Below are 14,263 nucleotides of genomic sequence, written 5' to 3'. Positions count from 1 at the left end.
TATTGAAAAGATCGTTTACATTCTAAGACAAGTATGAAAAGTAAACTAAAGACACGTGGGGCTTACCGACGATTAAAACAGTATTATTTTCAAAGCTATGGATTCTAATCTTTATTTTGAGGACGTCAAGGTCAAGGTTTTTTAATTTTAAATAATAATGATTTGATTAAGCCTCCTGAAAAATCAAGCCAACGACGCGACGTCAACTCTTCGTTATTTTATAATATGTACTGGGATTAAACACTGACCGTTTTTCAAAATTTTCTAGTGAAAGTGCATAAAAAGCCGCAAATAATTGAAAAATGAAAAAGAAATAAAACATTAAAAACCTGTTTCCGCCCGGGATCGAACCGGGGACCTTGTGCGTGTGAAGCACACGTGATAACCGCTACACTACGGAAACTTGAGTGTGAATGGCGAATATATCATACTTAATTGAAGCTGTTACTATAGCGGACGAAAAAATTAAAAAAAATGACAATCGTTGTTTATTAGCAACAGCTATCGAGATTCCAATTGGGTATGTTGACCAAAATAATCAAAAAAAAAGCCAATCCACATTCACTTCCGTGCCGTACATAAATTTGAGCCAGTCTCGCGGCTCCATCGCCCGCGAACGGTCGCGGATACGTCACCGTGACAATTTATCATCGGTGTTAAGTCAGAAATACATTACTTGATTATTAATAAGCAACAAAACAATCCACCACCATGGATCCCGAAGCCTTCTTAGACCTGGCCAACCAGGTCATAAAGCTGAAAATGTACCCGTTTTTCGATATAGCGCATTCACTGCTTTGCGCTCTAGCGGTACGGGAAGATTTAGGAGTTGGTAAGCAACTATTTAATAGATTAAATTTCAAATAAAACGCGCCAATTATTACGTGGTAAACCAATTTCTAAACACCCAACATTCTAATAATCCGTAGTACTTAAGGAAAGGTACCTATCGTTCTGAATTTATGTATAAAAATAAAGCCACCAATAGAGTTTATAAATAGATCGCTCCTAGCAGAAACAAATCGATATTACTCGTGGTTTCCAGCATCTCAACCGTAGTTTCAGGCATTCAGGATATATCTATAGTACAAAACGCTCTCTTCTAACACAATTTCTCTTATATTAATATGAAAATATGCTAATTTCATATTATCGCAGTCATGTGAAAAATTATCTGTTGCAATATTTTTATTATCTCTGACGTGGTTCATTATGATTGCAAGCGTTATTTACTACATAATACCTACTGGGCATATTTTGTAAAATAAATCCTTTTTTTTGAGAAAACTGCTCTTTTTCAAATCATAAATACATAACACAGTCAGCTACACTTTTTTCTATAAATCAATCAGATCTTTAAATAATTGAATTTTTTTTTTCCTTTATATGATCTTTTTCTCTTTAACAAGAATTGCTCGTTAAAATATATTCGATTAAATTTAAAAAATCTGTCAGGCTGTCCATTGAGAGGTTATGTTTTATTTAGGAAGCTGTATTACGCCCGGGATAAGATCCCCTCGTGGCTCGGCTAATTTCCACCTCGGAACAAATACCTAGCAATAAATTTACGATCGTAGAGCTAGATGGCGCCCTTTTCAGTAAAAAATAGGTCAGTCAAAATTACTTTGCTGTACAGTTCAAAAATATATCTTAGTTATAAACGTAAAAACGGTGGCAGCATTGTAAATGGATTTTCTTAAAAAAAAGGATCAATTGGGCTCGTCCGGGATTTGAACCCGGGACCTCTCGCACCCGAAGCGAGAATCATACCCCTAGACCAACGAGCCACATTAGGTAGAGTCGAAATTAATTATCTATTTCCATCAGGGGATTTCCCAGTACTTTCAGGCTGTTCAGTAATTTCAGGAAATCTGTTAAATAGAGCAAACGAAAAATCATTCGCCGGTTAAATACTATATCATAGTAAAAAATGTATTTTTACTAACGCAATTTTTAATTGTTTTAATTTAATATAATATTTTACAAATGGATGTAATTTACGTCTGTAAATAAAGATTATTATAGTTATTATATTGTACTATAATAGAAAAAAATTAATAAGGAATTCTAGAAAATAGTCGCGGTTAGTAGTTTATATCAACGCATTAGTATTCTTACAGAAGTACCTAGTAGAGCTTTTTGTGACAGAGCTCGTCCGGGGAAGTTTTACCACAATGCTTATTCCAGCTTTTAAGCAGCATTCTTGCAGTGATGTGTTCCGGTCTGAAGTGCGTGGTTGCCGGTGTAATTACACGAACATGAGGCTTATCACCTACAGCTCATGTTGGGTCATATAATCGACGGACCAAGTATATGGCCCACCTAATTGTAAGCGGGAAACTATCGCCTATTAACAGAGCAAGTTCGCAGGTTATCCTGTAAAGTGCCGTCGTAGGTATTACGCTTCGGGTTCCTGTAATTCCACTGGCTTCAGACCGGAACACAGGAATACTGTTTAGAGGTCATCTAAAAATTCATTTCATGTTCAGCTTTTCGTGCAACTATCTTCGTTAAACCGCTTATGAAACGTTTTTTTTCCACTTCTGGTACGTAAGTATCGCTAGGATTTGGAACGCCGCGCCCTCTCGACAACTGTGTTTCCTGCCACGTATAACTTGAGTACCTTAAAGGCATGCGTGAATAGGCATTTTATAGGCAAGCCTCCTCATCATTGCTTTCAAATAGGCATGTTTTCTAACGCTATCGTAAATTAAAAAACAAAAAAAACTATAAATGACGAAGTTATTCCCGAGCATGATTATAAAAAAATAATCGAATCGATAACCGCCTCCTTTTTCAAGGAATTCGTAAAAATACTTACGTAAGATGTTTAATGGGTTTCAGGAGCACAAGCATTCTCTAGGAAACATCCTCTATCATGTTGGCTGTCTACGATGCTGGTGATATTCTCCGGCGGGATGGTGGCCAACGGGTTGCTGGGAGAGCCAATACTTGCGCCGCTGAAAAACACACCGCAGTTAGTTATCGGCACTATCACATGGTAAGTTGACACAAAACCTCGGTTATCCCTATCCCTACTTCCCTATCCCTACTAATATTATAAATGTCAATGTATGTTTGTTCGTTACGCTTTCACGCAAAAACTACTTAACCGATACTCATGAATCTTTGTACACATATTCTTGGAAGTGTTAGAAGTAATATAGGATACTTTTTACCCCGACATTTAGCCCAGTTTCTTTGGGAGAGGGGATGAGTGTTTGACGATTTTACACCATAACTCCGACAAATTACAACCGATTTAAATAATAATTTTTGTACTATAGAGGTTATAATATGTGTTTAATTTTGAACAAACTGTGGTTGGAGATGGAGGACAGAACTCCTCAGCGGACAGCAGCAAACCCCTCATTCAAGGCTTAGCGATACAGAATGCTTTAATTTTTTTTTAAACTACAACTAAATTTAATGCCACATCAAAAAACAAAATCAAACGCAGACGAAGTCGCGGGCAACAGCTAGTTGATATTATATTATTACTAGCAGACCCCTGCGCCACCTGTCGGGCTGATTTGTGATTTAAAACCATCCAGGGTGCCACCCAAAAGTATTCCAAAAAATTCATTTAAATCGGTCCAGCCGTCTAGAAGGAGTTCAGTGGATACACACGCACACAAGAAATATATATATATAAAGATTATTTTGTTATTATATAGAAATACGAGAACTAGTAGGTGCGATTATTTTTTTTACTCGTAAATATTTTTCAGGACTTTGAACCGAAATGAATTATATATACACAATTATATATTATTATATACACTCTATAGCCTCAGTAGCGTGCACTTGGTTTCTTACCAGGGTATGCATACAGCAGGAAAATGACATGAAACGGCAAAAACCCTGCTATACGAGATATATATAAATTTTAGGGTATGCAGTGCTTTTGTGCATGTATGAAGTGCACGCCACTGTATAGCCTACATTATATTTCTATACACTCTACTGTAGGTATACCTATCATGATAATTAAGTACAGCGTTATAAAACTTACTGATATTATAAAGGTGAAGAGTTAGTTTGGTTGAATACAGTAACTACTTTTTCGAATTGGACAAATCTATTTGTGTTGGGCATTCAATTTATCAATGAAGGCTATATATCATTACGCTACGACTATATAGGAGTACTCTGTACTACAGTCAGAGTACTGTCGGACAGTTCGAGTACTACAGGTGACTTGACGTCCTCGTATTTTATATCGAAAACGACAAATCTTATACGGTTTACAATCTGATACCTTCTGAACAATACTGAATATAGACTAAGTATATTTAATTCTAGGTACGTGGTGTTCTACATGCCATTCGACATAGGGTACAAGGTGGCGAAATTCTTACCAGTAAAGGTGGTTGCGGCAACAATGAAGGAGATATATCGAGCGAAGAAAGTGTTCGACGGAGTCTCTCACGCTGCCAAGCTTTACCCCAACGCTTACATCATTATGATTATTATCGGTAAGTTTCAATGGACATCCTTACTAATATTATAAATGCGAAAGTGTGTTTGTTTGTCCTACGTTCACGCTCTAAACAAACCAACAAACAAATTGATTTTTGGCATAGAGTTAGTTGAAGAAACGTCCCAGAAAAACAAAGGTTTTCACGGTTATAAACTCTAATAAATGCGGACGAAGTCGCGGGCAACAGCTAGTTACTTATAAGTAGATATAGGTCGAAACATTCTTTAACTACTAGTCGTTCCAAACAAGATTTCTGGTGCGTTGCGCAGTTTGATTTTGATGTAGGTCCACAAAGGAAATGAAAATGGACAGTGTCATTCGAAACGTTATACTCCCATCTTAACTACCCAGCATGACGTATTACGTCACCAATCAGACGACTGTTATCTTATCTTCCTTTAGAAATGTTGAGAATTTTATGAATACAGTACCTAGCCACCAAAAATATCTTATGCATGCGTAGATACAGAGCGCAATTCCAAATATGACCATTTTTTCCCTAGAAAGTGCCGCCATGTGCCCATCCATCTGAGGCGTATATGTTAAGTCTCATGTGCCCATGTGCCTGTTATTACACCGGCAACCATCCTTCAGACCGGCAGGGTGATTACGTATCTCGCGACAGCAATGCGACAGGCGTAAATCTTGCAATCACTCCTGTCAAACGTCACTTTTCCATACAATAAATAAAAAAAAGTGTCGTTTAACAGGAGTGATTGCAAGATTTACGCCTGTCGCATTGCTGTTGCGAGATACGAAATCACCGCTATGCATATATGTACTAGCGGACCCAAGCGCCATCTGTCGGGCTGATTTGTGAATCTAAACCATCCAGGGTGCCACCCAAACGCATACCAAAAAATTCATTCAAATCGGTCCAGCCGTTTAGGAGGAGTTCAGTGACATACACACGCACACAAGAAATATATATATTACTAGCGGACCCCAACGCCATCTTTCAGGCTGATTTGTGAATCTAAACCATCCAGGGTGCCACTCAAACGCATACCAAAAATTTCATTCAAATCGGTACATCCGTTTAGGAGAAGTTCAGTGACATACACACGCACACAAGAAATATATAAGATAATCTTATTATGTAAGGCCGCCAAATAGTATGCATCGTGTTAACTAGTTGTTTATAATTTTTCCTGTATTTATATGTGGTGTGCAATAAAAGTGTATTCATTCATTTATCTCATTAGGTACTACAGTATGCGAAACTCTTATATTTTATTATAGCAAATTGGGTAAGAGCTTGACTTCACTTTCGGGGGGTCGAGTTTGAATCCCAGCTATCTTTTCTAAGTTATTTGCGTTATTAAAAATATCACTAGCTTCAACGGTGAAGGAAAACATCGCGAGGAAATGCATGCCTGAGAGTTCTACATGTTCTCAAAGGCGTGATAGATACTACCAATTCGCATTGGGCCAGCGTGGTGGATTACAGCCTTAACCCCTTCTCATTGTGTGAAACCCGTGCTCTGTATTAAGCCGGTAATGGGTAGATGTGATGATGATGATGATGATGATTATATTTTTGTATTAAATCTCTAATTAAACCTTTAATTTCTTCAGGAACGCTGAAAGGTAACGGGGCTGGTTTCACCAGGCTGGTGGAACGTCTCATACGAGGAGCATGGACGCCTACGGCCATGGAAACTATGCAGCCCAGCTTGTGAGTCCAAAATATAATAGCATTCTTCCTTAAACTAATTCCTACTGTGTTTTTTATTAAATAGATTGTAAAATATTTTTAAATTAAAAAAAAAAACAAAAAAAATAAAATTTTCTTCTTTGGTTTACATTATTGTTGATTTTTTAATAACAGCTCGACCGATTTCGTTAAAATGGGACAACCTGGAAAGGATGCCCTTTAAACCAAAAAAATAATTTTTCAAATCGGTTCAGGCGTCTTTGAGTAAACGGGTAACGTACATAAAAAAAAAAAAGATTCCGCCGAATTGCGTGCTGGAATGAATTAAAGAATAATATTTAATAATCTAAAGCATTCCCTGACCACTATATTAAAACTAGAAGTTTAAATTATAATTCAATTCCAACTCGGACCCCCAAAAGTGAAGCCGAAGTCCTAGCCACTACGCTATCACTAGGTTACGGGCGAATAACATTACGGGCGTTGAACTTGTAATATGGTAACAAACGAACACAAACATTGCCACTCCTTTTTGTGTGTTCTGTGATAGTGATAACGCAGACATCGCTTTTTGAAATGACCTACATATTTATTTATCACGAAATAAACTCTGTCCTAAATGCTCATCCAACCATGGCCGATTTCTATCGAGCTCCGTCAATACATAACTTTACCTTCGTATTTAATCTATGTAAAACTAAAACGTTTGGTTTTGCGTTATTGAAGCGGCATTTAATTTGTCTATGGTTTTATTCCAATGTTAAGAGGTGCAACACCAGAGAAGCAACCAATATGTTACCGGCATTTGAGAACGTTATATATCCGCCCCTTAAGCAATCCCAAGTCATGGCTTTCAGGGAAAATAGTTAATGGGAGATTGTTCCACAATAAGCTAATTACTAGTAGTACTAGTAGTACAACGTGTAAATGAAAACCGAAATAATACTTCAGAGGCTTTAGAGGTACATTATTTACCGTCTCTGAGACTTATCTGTGAAACCGAAACGCTAATAGTTTTTGAGTAAACCATTGCCATAGTTTTTACTGAAAAAGTTTAGATACAACCCTAACATCTCAAGCAAGCTAGGTACGCGTCGCGTAGCACAGGTACTATGCTCATGTCGGTCTTTTATCTTTAATAGGGTTTATTTATTTATTTATTTGGTATCTATCACCCATCACTACGCACTACACTATAACATAAATAGAATAATTAAAAACTAAATTTAAAAAAAAAAACTCACATTAAATATTAATATGCAATATAAAAAAAAAAGTTACAAATTAAAATTTCTGCGCCCAGGCAGCCCTATGTGGAGTTTAATATACAACTTGTAAATTGAAGAGTCGTATCAAATTTTTTTTTTTTTGTTTTCAGAACTCAACACTTATAATGTTTTGAATATGTTTGTATGAAAAAATAAGGATGTTTATTTTGATTTAATATTTTTACAGAGTGATTCCTTATGAAATATACTTACTCGTATACACCCTTCAACAGTATTTCGTAATTCCGTTACACGTGCATAACTACCAACTACTGCGATGTTATAGACTATTCATAATAGTATTTTCAAATGTCAGCAGAATTGCAATCTATCAATCTACATGGCGTGAATGAATGTACGATTCGTAGGACTGACTGAGTCAGAGAAAAGGGATGATGGTATGAATGCAAACAAGAACATACAAATACCATTTAATATTGCTTAATTAATATTTAAATTATTATTTAAATAGTTGTTAGTTAAATACTTATTATAGTTTTTTTTTTTTATAATGTGATCGGAGATAACAACGATAGTGCTGTATACACCTTTAATGGATTATTGTAATGACACTAGACAGAATTTGTATTTAATTTTTATATGAATGTAGTTACAATTAATTGCTGGTGTGTCTTATGAATAAATAAATAAATAAGACAGCTGACATCTCTTCGGTGCTCTTGAGACTTTTCTTAGCTTGAGACTGAAAGATGCAAGTCAATTTTTGATTGTCAATGAAAGGAACTGCCCGGCGTTTCTCGTTAAATTGAAGGAGTTGGTGTAAAGGTACTTCATCCCAGAGATATGAGCGTTATCTAGTCTTTATGAGTGGTGCAAAGCTTGGACTTTTTTATCGCCTCATCATCATCATCATCACCACTCCAACCGATTGAAGTCCACTGCTGGACATAGGTCTTTTGTAGAGAGTTCCAAAATCCACGGTCCTTGGCCGCTTGCTTCCAGCGGCTCCCAGTGACTCGTTTGATGTCGTCTGTCCACCTTTTTGGGGGCCGACCAACACTGCGTTTACCTGTGCGGGGTCGCCATTTCAACACCTTGGAACCCCAACGTCCATCGGTTCTCCGAGCTATGTGCCCCGCCCATTTCCAATTCAGCTTAGCAACTCGCTGAGCTATGTCAGTAACTCTGGTTCTTCTACGGATCTCCTCATTTCGGATTTGATCACGTTTATCGCCTAGTGTTTTAAAAATGCTGTAAATTACAGCTACACCAAGGCGTCGTTGGTGGCCTCCGTGATCTTCGTGCTGGACAAGAAGACAGACATCATATCAGCGCCGCACGCGCTTGTGTACTTCGGCATCGTCATATTTTTCGTTTACTTTAAGGTAACTAAATAACCGTTTAATTCAAACAAAAAAAATGCTAAATAAACTTAATACACGACAAGTTAGCCCTTGACCGCAATCTCACCTAATGGTATGTGATGATGCAGTCTAAAATGGTAGCGGGCTAACCTGTTACTCCCCAACTCATATTCTTCGTATACTTTAAGGTAATAATATTTTAACTAAAAACTAAAAAAGTTTAAAAAAAACCCCCAATACGAAAACTAAGTGATTCCAATAATTTGGTTCGGAGGGTGACTGGCGTAGCTTTTTTTTTTATTAAGAAAATAGATAAAACTGCAGATATTAATGTCTTTATTTTTTTTATTCCACTACAAGTTAGCCCTTGACCGCAATCTCACCTAATGGTAAGTGATGATGCAGTCTAAGATGGTAGCGGGCTAACTTGTTAGGGAGTATGGTAGTCATACTTCAATTGTTTTCTACGCAACATCGCACCGGAACGCTTAATCGCTTAGAGGCACTAACTAGCCACCAGATAGACAGGCTTGTTCAAGACAGTATTGTGCACCTGGATACAAATCTCCGGCTCGAAGGACCACGGTTACTTACGAATGTTACGGACATTGCGCGTCTTACCTTCATACGCATAGCAATCACTTTATTATAAATAAATAATAAATAAATATACTACGACAGTACACACACCGCCACCTAGCCCCAAAGTAAGCTTGTGTTATGGGTGCAAAAATGACAGTTAATTTTTTTTTCATTATGTATAATATAGATAAATACTTATAAAATACATATAAACACCCAGACACTGAAAAACATTCCTGTTCATCACACAAACATTTTCCAGTAGTGGGAATCTAACCAACGGCCTTGGACTCAGAAAGCGAGTTCGCTGCCCACTGCGCCAATCGGCCGCCTTTATCTTGTAACGCAACTTGTAAATTTATTCTTACGATACCTAAGTGCTATCCACCCCTATGTACCCATAACACAAGCTACGCTTACTTTGGTATGATGACGATTTGTGTATTGTCGTAGTATATTTATTTATTTATTTATTTATTATTGCTTTAAAACTCATCGGCGTAAGTTTATAAATTCCAAATGTCTATTTTCAGTTGTCTTCTATCTTGCTCGGCATACACGACCCCTTCGTGCCGTTCGAGAATCTGTTCTGTGCTTTGTTCATGGGTGGCATCTGGGACTCGCTAGCCAAGATACTGGGCAAGGGCCAGCCGAAGGAGGAAACGAAGGATGCTAAGAAAACTAATTAGATATTGCAAACGTGAGTATTTTTAAGTAAAACTCATTTAGAATCTGATAATGTCACTGGGGGGGTATCTTTGCATCGTTCGAGTCCATAGAGGACTGAAGTGTATCCGTTTTTCGGATGGACCACCTTAGGGGATGCTACGGAATCACCAGGGGAGTGGGGCCAGCGAGAGAGCTCGCCATGAGAAGAGCCCCAGGGCTCGACGAAAATGGGGGGAAAGTATTATTATAAAGTATTCGAGATTTGCTCTCACGCCCGTGTACAAAATAAATACATATGATGAGCCAAAACAATGTAAATATACTCACTTAGATACATAGAGATAAATATACTTAAATATACATTTAATAAATACATATTTGCACCGGGCGGGAATTACACCCCGGCAGGGTAGACCAGACGGCCGGGTGTCAGGGCGACAGGCTAAGAAATCGGTGGACTATCCTAGCTGAGTCCAGCAACACCAACAGTTATTATTATTACTTTTTATTTGTACACCACATGATGTAAAATAATTATACAAGAAGAAAAAAGAGAAACATAAAAATAGAAGCTGAATACAAAAGGCGGCCTTATCGCTTAGTAGCCATCTCTGCCAGGCAACCTTAGAAGTACTGAAGTCTATCGCTTTAATAGTCTTGCTTTTTCGGAAGGACATTTGCCGATAACCACCTGAGGGGTTTCTACGGCGCCACCGGGGGAGCCCCTGGGCTCGGTGACATCGGGGGGGGTTCTATCGAAAACGCACCCGTATTTATATCAAAATACCCACCCGCACATTTTTTTTTTAGTGTGTGTGTTTATCATTAAAATATTGATACCCATAACACAAGCTACGCTTGTGATGGACGATAGATTGCGATGTGTGTGTTGTCGTAGTTTATTTAAAAAAAAATGTATGAAACTATTTTTAGCAAAATTTCAACAGTCTGCTTATTCATTAGATCTATTACTAACAGTACCGGATGCTCCCAGTTCAGCAAGATTCTTCGCTTGAGAGGTAATACTCTTTACCTGGCCACACCAGCGACTAAGAAGTGACCAGTGACCATTAGTGGTCTGGCCACAGCAGCTAAGTTATCTGTGGTGGTATCTACTGTGCATAAACAACGTTATTATTCGCCTTAATCTTTCAGGTCGCAGGAACTCTGCTTTTCTGACACCAACAACACCAACTGCGACGTCTTCCTTAGAAGAAAAAAAAATAATTAAAATTATAAACATAAAAAAAAAAGAAAAACCCTTGTAAATCTTTAAAAAAAATGGCACAACGACCAAAGTTCGCATAAAATTAAATTATTTAAGTTTTAAGTTTGACTAGTCACAAACTATAAGTTTTTATAAGTATACGGTGATTGTTTCTATAAGTATTTGAGTGGTTTTGATATTTAAAATGTTTGCGGCTATCATTTGACGGCAAAAACCAATGAGGTTACCTTTGAAATAATAGTTACTAGATTTAATATAATAACATTTCGGCATAGCTTTGTCGTTTTCCTATGAGCATGCTGTATTATTAGCTAATAGAAAACTAGTGCAATAAATTTTAATTGTATTAACAAATGCATTAAGTATTATTGTTTATGGTAACCCTATTAATTAATGTTGCCAAACTAGATATATTTTTTACAATGTTGACATATTACATTTTTATGAGACGGAAAAAAATTAATAGCTTTTAATTGTGATTATTAGCTACAGACATTTTTATGTGCGTGATTAGTCTTCCAACAATATTATTAGATGTGGTTATTAAAAAAAAACGTATTACAATTTTTATGCTGTGTCTCATATTTATAATATACTTATAGGAATTAAAGTGTGAAAATTTTAAACACCGAGCGTTGTAATTTTTTATTAAGGTTTCGAAACGAAATGCGAATCATCCGACTTCCTTTACTTTTGAATAGTGACGTGATAAAACATTTTTATTAATTTATTAAATTATTTTTATAATACATATCATTATTAAACCATTAAATATTGTGTTTTAAATTTTTTTACATGACAATTTCACTTTAATATATATCTACGTATAATAATAATAACGACGCATTTCATGAAAATTCTGACTAAATCGCCTGGGTGCAAGCGGTGAGGTTCACTTTTTTCGTGAAAATAAAAACTAAGTAATTAAGTTAAGTTATTGCGCTGATTTATTTAAAACAAAAAAAAATTGGGTTATTGTAAAGGAAAGATTAAAAAATTTTTTTTATTGGTATTTGTTTTTTTTTATTTTCATAACATTTATTCGTGGCTTACCTTCAACAAAGTTTATTTTATTTTACCACAAGTTACTGGTTAGCCCTTGTCTTCAATCTCAAGTATTGTTAAGTGATGATCCAGTCTAAGATGGTAACAGTCTAATCTGTTAGGGGTATGCCAGTTATATTATACCTCTACCGGAACGTTGAACCGTTTTCGGCACGAACCTGGGAGGCCCGCTTATAAGTCCACAACGATGCTCATCGCTACAACAGGAAGGTCGTAAAAAACTTCAGGCAAAGAAATTTTTTTTTTAGCATATTCGTAAGTATAGATATTCTACTGATTATCCCCTAATGTGTTTATTGGAGACTTTTCCTATAAAGTATGTACACCAGTGTTCTATAAAGTGTGTAAATCGCTTTCTCTCATAATACAGGCAATTTGATATTAATGGGATGAGGATGAAATTGATGAGCTCTCGAAAACTTAGGGAAGTCTATCTGACACCAAATATCAATTATAATAAAATAGATCAATTGCGATATATCGAAAAAAAACATCGATATTTCAGCATAGTTTTTTATAAAATTCTAATGAATGATTTTTTTGGTATGCACCCTGGATGGTTTAGATTCACAAATCAGCCCAACAGATGGCGCTGGGGTCCGCTAGTATAAGTATATATTCTAAATAGTGTGGCAACACCAGTCAATTCATAGATAGATAAAGTCAAAGCACAAAATTTAAAAGCCCAGTAAGGAAATACAAAATAATCTTTAATACGCCCAGAACACAAGTCAATATGCAGTATATTGTCAATAATATTGACGTAGGTGCGGGCAGCCTAGACCCATGTCCCTCGGCAGTAGGTGTAATGTTGAATGACATTAGCGCATACATTAGCACACCGAACCGGTGAGTGGTCCGATACGCGAATGCGGACGAGTAGCGATCATTACGGTACTCTGGCGAGGCTGCGCCGAGCGGGGTCACTGTCGAGCCTGCGGGCTGCATCCGACTCTCACACCGTCATGTAGCTCTTTTAAACCTCCGACGCAAAAACGACGAGGTGTGATAAGTTTAACGTGTCTGTCTGTCTCAGAGTGTGTGCATGTGTGTCTGTCTGTAGCATCATATGTCCCGAAAGGATGAACCCGTTTTAATTTGGTTTTCTTTCGTTAGTTAGTTGGGAGTGTTCTTAGCTATGTTTGATGAAAATCGGTCCATTTGTGATTTATTTATAGCGGTAATAGCATTGTAGGTTCACTTATAACTAACTTCAGTATCTGTTTCGGGCGGAATCCCCTCGTATTTCAAAGTTATGTGCGTTTTATGCCATTAAATATCACTTGCTTTAACGGAAACATCGTGGTTTCTTAATGTTAGATGCGTTTGTGCTTCATTTCTAGCGCTGATAGCTTTATGGGTAAAGACTTTAGTGAGTTTTCTGTAATGATCTCAAAGGCGTGTGAAGTCTGCCAATCCGCACTGGGTAAGCATATTTGTACTATGGCTTTAATCGCTACTCATTCTGGGAGGTAACACGTGCGTCGTATGGGACGAAAATGGGTTGATATTGATAATAATGAGGTTTGTGCTTTACGACAATAAGTTCTGATGAATTATTTGAAGAGCGCTTGCCTATAAGAAGAATGTTTACTCTTCTACTAAAAGTTTATTCCTCAACACCCACTTCTTATGCAAATTTATAACTGATTGCAATCACCTATGACATGTTCACTTCCCTGACCACAAGGTGATTTTTTAAATGACAGTAATATACGTACACCAAATGCCATTTTCAGACATTATCGGTGTGATTGTGTTCCGATTGCAATAGGCAGATTAAGGCTCGTTTAGATTGAGCCAGTCACTGCCTTTAATTAAAAAGACTAACTTAAAAACAAAACTCTGTCGAGTCATTGTTCCTTACTAAGTATATAACACAAAGTATATAAATATAATTCAGCGTTACGGTAGACGGTACAAATTATTAGTAGGTATAGATTTAAGTTAGTCAGTTCTTGGCATTGACCAATATTAGTGTCATAT

The 14,263-nt window shown here is 36.8% G+C and overlaps 1 protein-coding gene and 2 non-coding genes across 3 annotated transcripts; 1 reads left to right on the top strand and 2 right to left on the bottom strand.

Moving 5' to 3' along the window:
• Positions 1–330: 330 nt before the first annotated feature.
• Trnav-cac lies at positions 331–403 on the bottom strand. Its single transcript has one exon. It is a non-coding gene; the product is annotated as a tRNA-Val (tRNA).
• Positions 404–607: 204 nt separating this feature from the next.
• On the top strand, positions 608–11,773 carry LOC120633488 (trimeric intracellular cation channel type 1B.1). The gene is made up of 7 exons (XM_039903699.1): positions 608–832; positions 2,845–3,001; positions 4,306–4,478; positions 6,062–6,161; positions 8,634–8,754; positions 9,849–10,015; positions 11,140–11,773. Exons 1-6 carry the CDS (start codon positions 712–714, stop codon positions 10,002–10,004), a joined length of 828 nt encoding a protein of 275 aa, XP_039759633.1. The 5' UTR covers positions 608–711; the 3' UTR covers positions 10,005–10,015; positions 11,140–11,773.
• On the bottom strand, positions 1,716–1,787 carry Trnap-cgg. The gene has a single exon. It is a non-coding gene; the product is annotated as a tRNA-Pro (tRNA).
• Positions 11,774–14,263: the final 2,490 nt, after the last annotated feature.

This window comes from Pararge aegeria, chromosome 21 (assembly GCF_905163445.1).
Source record: "Pararge aegeria chromosome 21, ilParAegt1.1, whole genome shotgun sequence".
Classification (NCBI taxonomy): domain Eukaryota; kingdom Metazoa; phylum Arthropoda; class Insecta; order Lepidoptera; family Nymphalidae; genus Pararge; species Pararge aegeria.
The sequence above is the reverse complement of the archived record's forward strand: the minus strand, read 5'-3'. Positions and strand labels throughout refer to the sequence as shown.

What these genes read in the sequence shown, in the direction of transcription:
- LOC120633488 (XM_039903699.1), top strand. Translation starts at nt 712, where the DNA reads ATGGATCCCGAAGCCTTCTTAGACCTGGCCAACCAGGTCATAAAGCTG. An exon ending in CATCATTATGATTATTATCG is followed by an intron (nt 4,479 to 6,061) that starts GTAAGTTTCAAT and finishes TAATTTCTTCAG; the next exon opens with GAACGCTGAAAGGTAACGGG. An exon ending in TATTTTTCGTTTACTTTAAG is followed by an intron (nt 8,755 to 9,848) that starts GTAACTAAATAA and finishes GTCTATTTTCAG; the next exon opens with TTGTCTTCTATCTTGCTCGG.